The sequence below is a fragment of the Hipposideros armiger genome, unplaced genomic scaffold, assembly GCF_001890085.2.
Source record: "Hipposideros armiger isolate ML-2016 unplaced genomic scaffold, ASM189008v1 scaffold_76, whole genome shotgun sequence".
Lineage (NCBI taxonomy): Eukaryota > Metazoa > Chordata > Mammalia > Chiroptera > Hipposideridae > Hipposideros > Hipposideros armiger.
Window position 1 is genome coordinate 3644773 of NW_017731426.1, and position 14930 is coordinate 3659702.

General features: G+C 40.7%; 1 protein-coding gene across 2 annotated transcripts in view; it reads left to right on the forward strand.

Annotated features, from left to right (window-relative positions):
- Positions 1-883: 883 nt before the first annotated feature.
- DERA (deoxyribose-phosphate aldolase) overlaps positions 884-14930 on the forward strand; it is a 96490-nt gene continuing 82443 nt past the window's right edge. For both annotated transcript variants that reach the window (XR_002124094.1, XM_019643320.1), the window contains exon 1: positions 884-1067. Coding sequence is in view for 1 of the 2 variants with exons in the window: in XM_019643320.1 (XP_019498865.1) it covers positions 1037-1067 (31 nt within the window). In the remaining variant the exon portion in view is untranslated. The remainder of the gene's footprint in view (positions 1068-14930) is intronic.

Here is a 14930-nt window from a genome sequence, read left to right on the forward strand (position 1 = left end):
GCTGTAGAGGGCAGTGTCACTGGCCCTCATATGTGGGATCCGAACCGGGGCCTCTGGCATCCCAAGCCAGTTCTTAACCATCGCGCCACTCGGCCAGCCCCAGGCAAATATATTTTGATCATCCCCTTTTTACAGACAAGTAGCAATCACATTCCTAGAACTACCTAGTTAGCAAGTGGAATTGCTGGTATATTAAGGGGTTCTACACATTCTGAACCTACTCAGTTTGCACTATACCAAAATGCCTCTTTATTCAGAACTTTAGTCTATAGGTATAGCAATGGGGCTATAATACATAGTTGGCAGGACAGTTCTGAGATATGCTAGCATATACCTGAAAGCCCCTAACAGTAACTGGCTCATGGTAGACAAAGCCATAACTACATTTTCTTTCAGCAGAGAGGAGGGACCTCTATGTAAACAAATGAATTGACAAATAAATAGCCCATGTTGAGTGACTGCAGAGGATTTTAACCACTTAGGCACAGAAAAGTCAGGCTGAAAAAAATCTTAGTATCACAGATTCAGAGTCTAGAGCTCCAAGAAATTTGTCCAGGTCATTTCTTACAGAAGAGGGAAAGGAAGATTAGAAAGGCAGCTGATGTGCTCAGAGTCAGCGTCAAGTGCTAGGCTGAGACACCAGATCTCACTCATTGGCCCCTTTTTTTTTTCAGGCCGCAAAGGTGCCTCCCATTTTGCTATGCAATCTTACAGTTAAAACTTTCTAAACGTTGTTATTCCGTGCAGTCAGCAATTCACGTATTTTGAAAAGGGGTTTTGCTAGCATTATTTCCGGGAGTCAGTGTTGGAGTTCTGCGCCCCGCGGAGAGGGCCCCTGGAGAGTAGAGGCGGGATTTCCTCGTAGAGCACTTGGCCTGGGGTCCTGACCTCGCGGCTGAAGTCCGCGGCTCCGCCCAAATAGGGAGCAGGGGCGGGGCGATCGCCTCTTTCCCACGGGGCGACCAGGAAGGAGAAAGGGCAGGACGGAGGTGAGCCGGCCGCGGAGGAGCTGGCAAGTGCTGCAGCAGCCCGCGCCATGTCGGCCTACAACCCGGGCACGGAGCTCGGTAAGGGCCCTGCGAGTCAACCCTTCCCCTCTCCTTGCCTCCCGCCCCGGTCTGTCTCCAGCCCCTCGCCTCCTCCTGCCTAGCGCGGGGCTCTGCCGCCCGGTGCCCTGGCCATGGTCTCTCGGAGGTGCTCGCCGGACCAGGTAGTGGTGGCAGTGGGTCCGCCCCCACCCTAAGCGAAGGCCAAACCAGGGAAACTTAACTCGGGCAGTGAACCCCACCAGCCTTGACACCCAAGCCCTCTGTTTGTAAGCGGAAGGATAGGAAAGGATTTGACTTTCATTTTCCAACTTCTGCTAGCTCCCTAGTAGCAGAGAACACAAAACAAGCTCCCCAAACCCGAAACCCACAAAACCAAATAAAAACCTTCCTTATCCACCCTGAATAGAATCCCTGTGCGATTTAATGCTGGATTTCCACGGATAATTTTAACACAGCTGTATCCCAAAAGTGGCCTTGCTGGTGGAAGAGCTGGTGTATGATGTAACTTATTGAAAATTGTGTGTGATTTTACAGGTACAAAGATTTGTAAAAGTGTCTGAATTCTTTCACCATTTTTCCTTTCATTGATATTATAAATATTAGTGGCAGAAGAACTTAGTTCTGATTTCCCTAATGTGAAAAATTGGTGCTTCAAACATAGCAAAACCATGACCGGCCAAAGGTTAAGGATCTCATTTTAAGCCTTAAAGCTTGGATATCTGTATCCTGGATCTTGAATTTATTAGCTGTGTGACTTTGGGCACATTAGTTAATCAGTCTGTGCTTAAGTTTCTTACTCTGTAAAATGGTTATAATAGTATTTACCTCATAAAGTGGTTTGGAGATTAAATGAGAGGATGTAAAGTGTCTGGTACATTGTGAAGACCTAGTAAGTGTTAATAAATAAGTAACAGTATTATGTAGAAAGCTCTATTTTCAGGTGCTAATTTTGAGAACATTAACTATAAGTTATATATAACACATACAGGTACATTTTCCCCCCCTTTAACAGTGTCTGTTCTAATTAAACACTCTAGACTTCAAGAGGTGGTCCAGAAATTTTGTTGAATGTTTAGAGCATGTCTTTATAAAAACAGTTGATTTCCTCACCAAATTGATTCTCCTTTAGTCACTGCCCTTGAGGAGATTGTTTTTTGGGTTTTTTGGTTTTTTAAAGATTTTATTAGGAAACTGGGGAAGGGAAACAGTGTTGGGGAATTGGGGAAGGGGAACAGCCAAGTTGTTGTTCTTTAGTTTTAGTTGTGAAGGGTGCAGCTAGCTCAGCTCCAAGTCCAGTCGTCATCTGGCCGCCCATTGGCAGCTCGCAGCCGCTCAGCTCAAGGTGTCGGGTTCAGTCTTAGTTGCGGGTGAACATAGCCCATCATCCCATGCGGGAGTCGAACTGGCAACCTTGTTGTTAGGAGCACGTGCTCTCACCAGCTGAGCCATCCTGCCACCTGTTGGCAGCTCAGCTTGGGTGCAGCTCACTGGCCCATGTGGAAATTGAACTGGCGACCCTGTAGCTCAGAGCTCGCGCTCTTAACCAACTGAGCCACTTGCTGGCCTTAGGAGAATGTTTTAAACTCTAGTTCTAGCTCTGGAATGTGGACTTTGGTAATAAAGGAGTATTCCCAAGACTGTAAGATCCTGAAAGATGGTGGATGAGGGATAGGGTTGGGGTGTGGGTCTTACCATGGTATCTTCAGGGTTGTGGCTATGTGACTGTATACATAGAGGATGCACCATTATTTTCCCCATACTGACAAGTTTTCTTTCAAGAAATACAATTAAACCATTTTTACTTTATTTTTTTAATTGAGATGTAATTGACATATAACATTTTATTTTCTTATTTGCAAGTATTAGAATTATTACTTCCATTTATTTGAAAAGTAATAGATAAAAAATTGCTCTGTAGAATAATAGTAAATATGATTTTTATGCAATGATTTAAATGATCATAGTTTTGTATAATTCTCTCTGTGTAGATAAAATCAGATATATTTCAAGGGTGTTTTTCCTTCACTGATAGTAATCGTTAATCCAGGGGTTTAGCCTACAATGCTAAAATAAGTTACCTGAATTATTTATGTACTAGGGAAAATAATTCACTATTAGTTTATGCAGTATATTAACTGATGTGTTTTTATATAGTATTCTAATTAAGTCTTTTAAAGTAAAAATTGTAACTTCTTTTTAAAAGAAATTAACATTTTTTTCTTATTACAAGAGGAATTCTTGTTTATTGTAAATATTTTAGAAAATATAATTAGCACAAAAAAGTGTAAAATTATTACTAATTCAATCCTTGTTATTTATAGTTTAGAGTATATGCTTCTTGTTAAGACTTCTATTTTTTAAATAAATAGGTTCATTTGAGACTGAACCTTACCCTCATGATAAAGCCCTTCAAGGAAAACATTCTTATATCATGGCATTTGCATGTGTGAAAGAAAGAACAAACTTTAAGGTTAATTTTTATATCAGTGTTTTGTGACCAGTGCTACTTAAGATATTTTCTACTTAACAGTGTTCATTTCTGATTTTCTCCATCTCAAACATAACGCTGAAAGTCTCTTTTCCTTTGGGCAGTATTTGCCCTAAGTGGATAGGTGACAGCTGTGGCCTTGTGGAGAGAAAGCTTGACCAGTGTGGAGTCACAAGGAAGAAAACCGTAAATCTGGCCCTGCTGTTGAGTAGGCAGGCCTTTGCTCTGGCAAGCCTACTTGATTTTTTTGAATTGGGTCAGTGGTTCTCAGTGTGGTGCCTGGACTAGCAGCGTTAACATTATCTGGGAGCTCATTAGAAATGTAGGTTCTCAGGCTCCATTGAGACCTTAATGAATCAGAAGCTCCGGGGGGTGGGGCCCGGCATTCTGAATTTTAACAAGCCTCCCAGGTGGTTCTGAAACACACCCAAATTGGAAAACCACTGGCCTAATGGTCTCTTTGGCTCTGTGGAGTGCTTCCGGTCTATTAAAATAGACTGATGTTCTTCTCATTTGTTCTCCTAGACACTTGTGAATTTCTGCCTAAAATATAGGGGCAGCATGGGCAGTGATCTTCCTTTCGTTCACTGAGGTACCCCTGGCACCTAGGATGGTGTCGGGCACAAGGAAGACCCTCAAACATGTCTACTGAATGAAGGAATGAATTTAGAACTACTTGCTTGGGAGAATTGGGGCATCCAGCTGTGCCCCTGTGCTGGGACAGAGAAGTGTTGTGAAGTGCTGCACCCGCCCCCTCTTTCCTGAATATCATTAAAGTTCGCTTTTGTTATTTCTGCCTTTAAAGATACCTCAAGAGGCTTGTGAAGGATGTTGATAGTGAGGCTTCCTTTCAAGTGCGATTTTCTTTGGAGGCATCTGGAAATGGGAGGGTTGTATTAACTGACTTCTAAGGATCTCCCTGCTCTATATCTGTCTGTGTATCTATCTGTAAGCTCTTGTGCAGAAAAAGGAAAATTTCAAGGGTATCTGAAAAACAAGAGAAAAAAAAGTAATTGAAGACTGATTTTTAATTGGGAGGGGATGGGGACAATACAGTGGATTTCCTGGATTGAAATAACAAGCGATTGTTTTAGGCATATAACCACAAATTGGAATCATCAGAGACCGTGATTTATTGAGGAATGTAAAGACTACTTTGCTCTGTAGAGGGACTTTTTGTAATCTAAATCAGAACAAACAGGAAGGGAAGCTTTTTTGTTTAAAACGGTGATAAAGGAGATCAGCCTTGACTTGTTGCCAAACCAACAACCATGCTGGGATTTTGTATTTTATGAAGCACATTTATTCATTCAACAAGTAGTTACTGATTAGCTATTGTGTACTGTGTAGTATTACCCCAGCTCCGGGGATAAACTATGGACAAGGATAGTCCCTGCTTTTACAGACCAAGGTCTGCGTCAGGAGCTGGGCATCAAGCCAGAGCTACAATGAAAATAATTACAAATGTGATATGCAGTTATTTTCCATTTATTTTTGTCTATTTTAGAAATTAGATAATTCTGTTGGGGGTGGAACTTTGAAACTATTTAGGTATCCTGTGACTCTGCAAACTTTCGATTTGTTTGTTTATATTAGTATGTATTTGAGGTTCCCTGTATTCCCAATGGGTTATAATTGTGACTGTTATCGTTTCATATTCAAATTGTTTCAGATTTTGCTGATGGGAGCCCCTTCAGCCTGGCTTCTCTCTCGTTTTTTGATGTGCCCCATCATTTTTAAAGTACTTCCTTATTTTCTGGCTTCACAAGGTGTTCCAGGCTTATTTTATACGTTCTCTGTACTAGCATTGGAGTCAGCTATTTCTCCAAAGAGTGTTTCTTTCTGTGGATAATGGTACATAGAAGCCAAGATCTGGACAACAGGTATGCTCAAGGTCACTGGAGTGTCTCTTGTTCCCAAGCCTCTCAGTTGGCAAAGCTAAAGAATGTATGTATAATAACATACACGCACGCACACGCACACACACACACCTATATTTATCTACTTATCTACCTGCATCTCTCTGTTACATGAAAAACACACGTTCACAGTAACACCTCCAATTCCAGCCCAGCACCACAGGGTTTATTCCATGTTTCTGCCTTCCATATTTGAAACTTCGCATGTTATATACCCCACCCCCAGTAGACACTCCTCTTGACTTGCTCAGGCTCTGACACCCTGAGCTGGGTGCCAACTCCCTGCATCAGGCTGCTGCCGTCACTGGTACCCCCAGGAGGCCTGTGGCAGTCTGTCAGGCAGCCCCTCCATGTAGGTAGCTGCTTCATCCTGTTTGTCTTGACTTCCCATGCCTGGCTGCCCCTTTGTGCACATACCCGCTGTGTTGTGATTAGACTCTGGGCTCCCCACCCCGCGTAAGAGCACCCTCCTCACTTGTTTAGGCTCCCATAATCCACTCTTGGTCATAGTGGCTCCCCCTCTGGGCCTGGCTCACCCCCCCCCCCCTTTAGGACAGTTGTTTAGGAAGTGGGAGGGGAAGGCACTAGAATAAAATTTTAAATTATTTTTACATATTATAAATTTATACAATTTTTTCTTATTTTTAAGAAACAAGTGGAGTGCCTGCTCTTCCCCTGTCACTTGTTACTTGTTGCTCGTGGCAATGGCTGGAATACCAAAGTGAGCACATCCTGGGCTTTGCTCCCCAAGAGCTCAGCTAAGGGGGACAGTCATGTAAAGCATCACAGTCAGATAAAAGCGATGATAGAGGAGTGGTCAGATTGGAAAGAGGAATTCACAGACCGCCCGGGGAGGATTCTTGGGAAAGGATATTTTTGATGGAGTAGTTTCTGCAAAGGAACTGAGCAAAACTAGTCTGGCATGTTTCATTAACTATGGAAACCCCATTTTCAGATTTCTAGTGTAGTCTTGTACTGTTTTTTAAGCAGGAACTATGAGGCTGTTTTTTTTATTATTCTGATACTGTTTTGATGAATAGAAAAAAATTATAAAGTAATAATTTGGGTTTCTTTTAAAACTGAATAATTAAAAACACTCCATGGTACCTGCTAAGTTAAAAAAAAATTTTTTTTAAAGCATCTAAGCCCTATGGATTTTAATTGTTAGGAAGGAAGACAAACTTCAAGTGCTCATTTAAAATGGGATGCCTCTGCCAGGAAAGAAAGACTAGTAAATGAGACAGCAGATAGAGCCCTGGAGGATGCGATTTGAACATGTCACTAGAAATTGTTTAAGTGGAGAGCTCTGGCCCTTTTAAAACACTGTCACTTGAGGATTGGGTCACCTTGAAATGTGTTCATCTTTGAGTTAAAGGCATAAAAAGGCACTTTGAAAATTTTCAGTTAACTTTGGTGTGTGTTGTGTGTGTGTCTATGGAGGGTACCTCTCCTCAGCCTAAGCCGGGAACAGTCAGTTCCCTGGAAACCAAAGAGGTTTCAAGAGAAAGATAAATGTTTCATCTCAGCTCCAGCAAACTATACAGATTTTTTAAATGTCGAGACAGCCTGGCTGCAACTTCTGACTCTCTTTGTATAGTCAGGCCTTCCTCCCTAAAGCAAAGGCTGAGATGACTGTAGCCTCTGGTAATTACATCCTAAAAAGGTGCCTCTTAACTGGTGCTTTGGTTCTTTAGGAATGTGGTTAATGATGTCAAAATTGTGGTCTTTAAAGTCTGGTAAAAAGTATCCAAATTAATTTAATTGCCCTTGTAATCCAGATTCAGGTTAGGTTTTCAACTGAACACCTAGTGGATATACTCCTCTCTCCACAGCCTCAAGGTAGGAGTGTGTGTGTGTGTGTGTGTGTGTGATTTCATTCAAACATCTAACATTTGACAATGAACTCGGTATCTGGCATGCTTAAAGTATAACTATCTTCAATGTAGACATCCTTGAATAAACGTTACTTATGAATATTACACACACTATTTTCTAGGAAAAAATAGTATCGACATTTATAAAGGTACCTCTTTCTTTGTTGTATACATATCACAGTTTCATAGCATGCATAGCAGAAAGCATCTTAGCTGTCAGGTCAATACCCATCTGATACAGGAGTAAGCTGAGGCCTGGGCAAGGCAGAGGTGTGGTCACATGGCTGGTGAGAGGCAGTACTGGAATTGAAACTGGCACTCTCTATGCCAATGCCAATTTATTCCAGTGCATCGCATGACCTCCCTTGTCATTGCTTTCTGGGTGCTCAGCTGGGCTGAGGTCCTGAATCAGGATCACCCGAGATGATTGTTAAAAATGCAGACTCCTGAGCCTCGCAGTAGCTTTATCTGTGTAGTTTGGGGCCCCGGAACGTGCATTTTCACAAGCTCCTGAGACAGTTCTTATGAACATTGTAGATTCAGAACACGCAGGAAGCTATAGTTACTCAGATTAACTAGATACTCAGAGAATCTTAATTACTGTTGTGTTAGTTTTGATAAACCCTCTCTGTCACTCTTACCTTTATATTATTATCTGTATCATGTTTTTCATATTTGGTTAGCAAAATTTCTGTAAGCAAATTTGGGGAGAAATTAGCCTTTTGTTTTATGATTAAAATAAGTGAAGATGTGTTAAAATAAGTGTGAAAATTGGAAAGATCAGGAGGTAAGGCAGTTAAGCAGTTGCATATATCTGAAAGATGCATCGAATCTGAAAAGGAGCACATTTTATTCAAGTAATGATGGAAAATATAACCAGTGTTCTTTATGGTGATTTTTGGAAATTGACATGCATATATCTTCTTCATAGTCTCAGAGACTGGAGGGAACAGACCCTAAAGTTTTTTTTTTTTTTTCTGTTTACATTTCTCATTTATTCAGTTTTTCAGATTCCACATATAAGTGAGATCATATGGTATTTGTCTTTCCAGACCCTAAAGTTTTTTAGTTAATTTTCTGGTGGAAAAAGGGACATTCATGTTTCCTCGGAGGTTAGTAAGTTTGTATTGGGGACTTAGGAACGAAGGTAGGTTGTGGCAATCCTCGTTGTATTTGAACTTGGCAAGGAGCTCAGGCTCTGTATATTTTGGTGTTTTGAGGGCCCTTTTTTTTTTTTTTACTTTAGTACGTAGGGAAAACTTAAATGCTTCTGATAATTTTTCAAAGAAGAAACCAGAGTTTATTTTCCTTTAAAAAAAAAAACTTTTGTCTCTTCGGGAGGCAGTAGTTCTTATAATCTCAAACACTTCCATTCAGCATATATATGTAGAGTACCTACTGTGTACTCGACCCTGGCCATGTCTTTGTGAAACAGACCAGAGAGCAGTAGAGGTTGGTTGGCCCCCCCGCTGGAGAGAAACTTCCCTTCATCCAACTCAAACATCCCTGGGAAGCACACTGCTGTACTCTCGTCAAGGAGTTCGCTCATCCTCAGGATATGCAGCTGGCATACATGTGATGAGCCAGCCAACCTTGTATTTAGTATTAACCTTTGGATACTCATTTCAAAGTACCGTGGGAAATCTCGAGCCACGCAAAGATCTAACATGGGTTTTTATGAGTAAAAACAGCTCCATAAATCTGGCTCCAGGAAGAAGAGTATCACACTTTGCGTCTGCAGGTGACTCCTCTGTTTGGCTGGTTATAATATTACACTAGTAATTACAGAACAGAAGCTATGGGACCTGGTGATTAGCACGTAGAGTCCAGACAATAGGCATTGGTGCTAATAATACTGAAGACGCCTCAGAGAAAAGCAGAGTTCTCTCTACTCCCTAAAGAAAGTTAAGTCAGTGTGGTGCTTGACAATAGTTACCTTTATAGGACAAGTCGAAAATTGGCACCCAGTGGAATGAATGTCAGAGGACCTGTAGTTGGCCAGGTATGCTTCACTGAATACATTGTGGTTTATCGGAAAGGACCCAGGCAATTTGGTCCTAGCTCTGATAGCATCTGGCCGTGTGACCCTAGGCAGGGGACTTCAGTGCACGGGCTTGTACCTTTCAAATCTGTAAAACAGACACATGACAGTGTAGGTTCATCACTTGTGACATATGCATGCCCCACTCTAGGCGGGTATGTTGCTAGTGGGGGAGGCTGTGCATGGGGTGGGGTGGGGGACGGGACCATGGACAATCTGTACCTTCCAGTCCCATTTTGCTGTGAACCAAAAACTTCTCTAAAAAATGAAGCCTGTTTCAAAAACAAAACAGAAAGCAGACACCTGATCTCTGAGAATCCTTCTAATTCTGAGCTTCTTTGTGTTTTCTGATTATTACTTAGAATTACCATCCTGTGGAATTATAGGTTGTTTGTTCCCTGTGCTTGAATTCAGACCTTTTCCTTCCTCCTCTGGCCATCAGTCCTCTCTGGCTTTTAAGGCTGTAAGATCCAGGGATCAATTTACATTTCGCCCCTTTCTCTGATGATTGAATGTGATGGAATGCGTTATTCTGTGTTTTCTTTCTCTCTAGATGTTTCATGAGTGTATGTCTTGACTTCATAAATCTTGATGTAAGCAGAGCCTTTTATTTTGTATTTGTTCCTCTAACATGGCCAAGTATTGATTATAGCCTTACTGTTTCTTCCAGAAAAAAAATGTCTTGTGGGTTCACCTCTTCCTCTTTTCTTCTGTTCCTGTGCTTGGCAGTTCCATCACACACCTGAATGTCTGTGGTGGCCTCCTATGTAGCTCATTTTCCCTGCCTCTGGTCTTGCTCATCTGTACCAGGAAAATTCATATTTGGTAAAACTTTTTCTTGTTGTTTGTTCAAATAGAACAAATTATATTTATTTTCTCAGATTTGCCATTTTGGTTACTTGATTCCTTTAGGATGTATTTCCAGTTCATGGAAAGTATAAAGTCTTACTTAATCAAATTAATGTAATTGCTGTCTTTAGTAGAAAGAACAATTGAGTTACTGGGGACAGTCAAATAGTGCTGTGAGGAAGTGATGAATGGGTTTAGCCAGGTAGGAATTCTCGCAAGACTGGAAATAGAAATGTCTGTTAAATTCTGTTAAGTTGTATGCCAAACAGTTGAAAGAAGTAAGTATGTTTTTTACTCTAAAGATTGTATATATAGCATTCTAGAAATAATTTAGGTTTGGAGTCATAGAGAGCTGTTTGAATCTTAGCCCTGAGTCCTACTGTGTGACCTTGGACAAGTAATTCAATCTCTTTGAACTTCAGTTTTCTCATCTGTAAATGGACCAAAAACCTACATGACAGAGTTAGTTTGAATATTCAGTAAGAATATAGTTAAATCACCCTCACCTCGATGAGTGACCAATAAATGGTGGCCATTATTCCAGTCATCTTCCTAAATTACCGCTTTCATTATTTCCTCTTATCTGGGAAGGCTTTCTTCATCTCTGCTGGACTGTTCACCACTCATCTCCTGAGGTCCTCTGCCTTCTCTTATAGTTCCTACTGATTTCTGCCAGGTGTTTGTATGTTGTAGTGATTCTTTATTAATAAGCTGCTTGAGGGTAGGATTTGTGTTTGTTAGTTCTCTGTATCCCTCATATCACTTAGAACAGTACTTTTCTTGATGTAAATAGTTGTTTTTAATCAGTGTTTGTTAAATGAAAGAATAAATGATGTAAATAATTGTTTTTATCAGTGTTTGTTAAATGAAAGAATAAAGAAGCATTGCTGCCATTTCTAGGAACTTACAGTGGCTTTTCACTGCCTGGTGTGCCTAGCCCAGACACTTCTCACACTCTTGTCTTGGAAGATCCTGGATCATTTGATCCCATTCCTGGTACCACCTCCCAATCCCAACAGGCTGGCTTGGGCTTTTCGGAATACCTATCCACATTATCTCCTCTGCCTGTGGGAAATATCTTTAGCCTTGGAGGCCAAGCTTCAATTCATGTTCATGAAATCTTTTGTTCCTCTTGTTTAGTATATGTCTTTTAACACTTAGTTGTTTTGATTTTTCTTTTCTCTGTAAGTTTTCTTCTCACCATTTTGGTCACATGTTCCCGAACACCAGGGACAATAGCTAGTACACAAGGGGCTTACTTTTCTGTGAGCTTTAGAGAATGAATGGATTAATGTGGAACTCTTAAATCTGAAAAAAAAAAAATCTAAACTTATGCCATCTGGGATGAAATCCTCTTAAAATTAAGTACCTTGAAAATTGTTTTGCCTAATTTTAAAGGTAATACATAGTCATTGTCGAAAATTTTGAACATGCTTAAATATAAAGAAGGAAATTAAAATTGCTCAGTATTGACCCATAGAGAAGTAGAACTCCAAAGGTTTAGTCCCTGTCTGAGCTAGTGTGCACTGGGTAGAATTTAATTGTTTTTGGTTACTTGGAGGATCATCGTTACAAGCACATAACTCCTTGTAAGTGCTCAGTATCATAAGTACTCAGGAAATATTAACTTTTAGTATAAAAGGTATAAACGACTCCTGAGGCTTTTGGAACCACTTTCCTCTAATTAAGTAGCTGGGCTGTTTTGCTCTTTTGGTTCACTGAGTACATTTTTAATAAATTTTGTGGTTCCTCTCCTGCAGTCAGGCTGTCACTCTTCTATAGAGATTCCTGCCCTCTGATTTGCTGTTTCCAATATGCACTCGGCTAGAAACCAGAGAACCAAGCTTATTGAAATTGTGAGTAAACTAAGAGCAAGCGGGTTCTGAGTGGAGGTTCTAGCATCCGTCCACATTTGGGGTCTGCAGGAGAATGAAGCATTAATGCCCTAGGGCAACTGTTATAAATAATGAGTCCGTTTCTCTCTGGTGCACCTGGAAGGGTCCTAGCTCTTCATTGAGAGAAATGAGAAAATAGTTGTTCATATTGTTTTCTAATTCTCTGGTTCAGATGAAGAACGCTGCTTGAGAAAGGCTGTTTGGGGATCTTCTGATGAGTCAGGTGTATGAACACCTTCTGTGGACTCTGAAATCTCTCTTTACAGATCAAAGCCCTTTTCTTTACTAGTCTTTGGTCCTTAGCAACATGCCAGAAAGGTAAAGTTGATGCCTGCCTGATTTTTTTCTTTTTTTTTTTTTTATACAATGGTTTACTGTTATCGCATGGCATCAGTTATATATTAGGCTCCTGGAGGGTTCTCAATAAATATAAATTGACAGACCAATGGATTCTTTTTAATCTTTTAATTATTTAGGTTTTCAAACATTCACAGAAGTGGAGAGATTAGTATCATGAATTCATAGACCTGTCCCCCAGATTCAACAGATATCAATTTTTCCACACTACTTTACCAGCCCTCCTCCTTTGCTGTAGCATAATATTTTAGAGTATAGAATGCCATCGTGCCATTTTGCCCCTGCTACTGTGATGTGTATCTGTAGAAAAAGGTTATATTGGTACATAATTACTTGATCATTATCATGCTAACAAAATTAAAATTGACTTCTTTAAAAGATTTGAAAGGAACGTGTTCTTGCCTTCATGAAGATGATACTAGGAATATTATAATAAATGTTGATATTTATTGTGTACTTACAATATGCAAGACATTGTGCTAAGTACATGCAGTAGCCTCTTCTGTACTCCTCTCAACAAGTTTATGTAGTCCCAATACTGTTTTCATCCTGATTTTACAAATGAGGCAGCTGCATTTTGGGAGGCGCCGGCATCCTGCCCATGGTTCATACAGCTAGCAAGTGAGGGGTGAGTTGGGACTCAGCCCTGGTCTGTGTGACTCTAGAGACTGCTCGTAATCTGAAAATTGCATTGCCTCTTTCTATGCGTATATATATTTTTATTATTCGTATAACCTCACATTCCATATGACCAACTGCTCATTACTTGTCTTAATTAGAAACTCAAAATGAAGATAAATAGGAAATCTATAGATAATTCCCAAGTGTTATTTTAATTAATAGTTTTTAAATTTCTCATGATTCCACTTTCAGGGATTTTAAAACAAGAAACAAAAATTGTTGCTTTAAAATTCAACTCTGTATATTGGCATTTTGGACTATATGACAGATATGCCTTGGACAAGCAATGAAAAGAACAGGAAAAGGCGAGGGACCCAGGTCATCATATTTGGGTCGTTAACCCCTGAGTAACTGAGAGTCAGCTGATGTCAGGGCTACTCCTTCTGAGGCGGGAAATTCTGCCCCTGGATGCACCAGCCTCTTGCTGCACGCTTTCCCCACTTCTGAAGTGCCTACTTTGAGGGTGCCTTTCCCCCTTGTTTAAAAGCTGCCTGGGAGAGTGGAAAATTCACTTCCCACCAACATGGGAGGGATTGATGGTGTAAAGAACTACTTTTTCCTGGGGAAGTTAGCTTTAATAAACACCAAGGAATAACACTTTAATTGTGCAATTTGAAATATTTAACCATAGGGAATATTGGGTGACACGAAGCCTTCTTGCTCTGCCTCAAATCTTGCCATTTTGACTTCTGTCCACTCTGTGTTTTGTATAGTTGACCTTAAATGAGCCTCTGAGCCTTCTAGATCTGTAGCTGTTAAATCCTGTCCTGAGGCAGGAGCAGCCTTCTCTGAAAATGCGCCTAGACCCAGCTCCTTTAGAGAGCTGACTCGATCGTGTGACTTCCACAAATGACTTCCACAAATGACTTCCGGTTCGCCTGGCTCCAAGGAGCAGGCGGCCGGGAGCCTGTGTTCCTGTGTTGCACCACAATTGGGGATTTCCAGACCAACATGGCCGGGAGATGATGTTACAGAGCTAACTCTGGCCAACTTGTGAGTCGGCACATCCGATGACTTTTTTAAAGTAGGGTGGCGGTGCTTTGACATTTTTGATGACTTGTCACAGAACATCTGAAAGTGTAGGAAAAACCTGTCGCCTTGTCAAAACCTGTGCCACGAAAGGAACTTCTTCCTGAGGAGAAATTGCAGGAGATCAGGTGCTGTGGGAAGTCGTGTTTTGAATCAGCACCCAGCAGGTGGCAATTTCCACTCTAATTCAGTTTTGAACAGATATTTCCAGACAGTGTTGGCAATCATCGTGCTCCATAATGTAGCAAGGGTTTGTTTGTTTGTTTGTTTGTTTTGGGAGACTATCAACTCAAGCCCTGTCTGCTTACAGTCAGAGTATTTTAGCACATGTTAGATGTCTGCTGTTTAAGGGGTGCACCTACATTCTAAGCTCCTTCTGCATGTGTTTAAAAATGTATTTAAACACAGAGAAAGGCATTACTGGAGAGCATGAGACTGTTAAGCAGGTATTCTGAAAGCATCTGATATTTTCTGTAAACCAAAGGGTAGTGAGAAAGCAGCATAAAGCGTGTCTAATACATATAGTAGCTACACAATAAATATTTCTTTTTTTATTTTTACTTTTCTTGCAAAATTTAGTTCACTTTGCTTTCAAAGGAGGATCTCTTGTCCAAGACTGACAATTTGGTTATGTAGTTCTAGACCATCCAGATTAAAATTTTCTGCAAATAAATATATATGTTGGGATGGTTACCCATTTAATTAAGTATAGCTTCTTTTTGGAAATGAAATTGAACTTTAAAGGCAG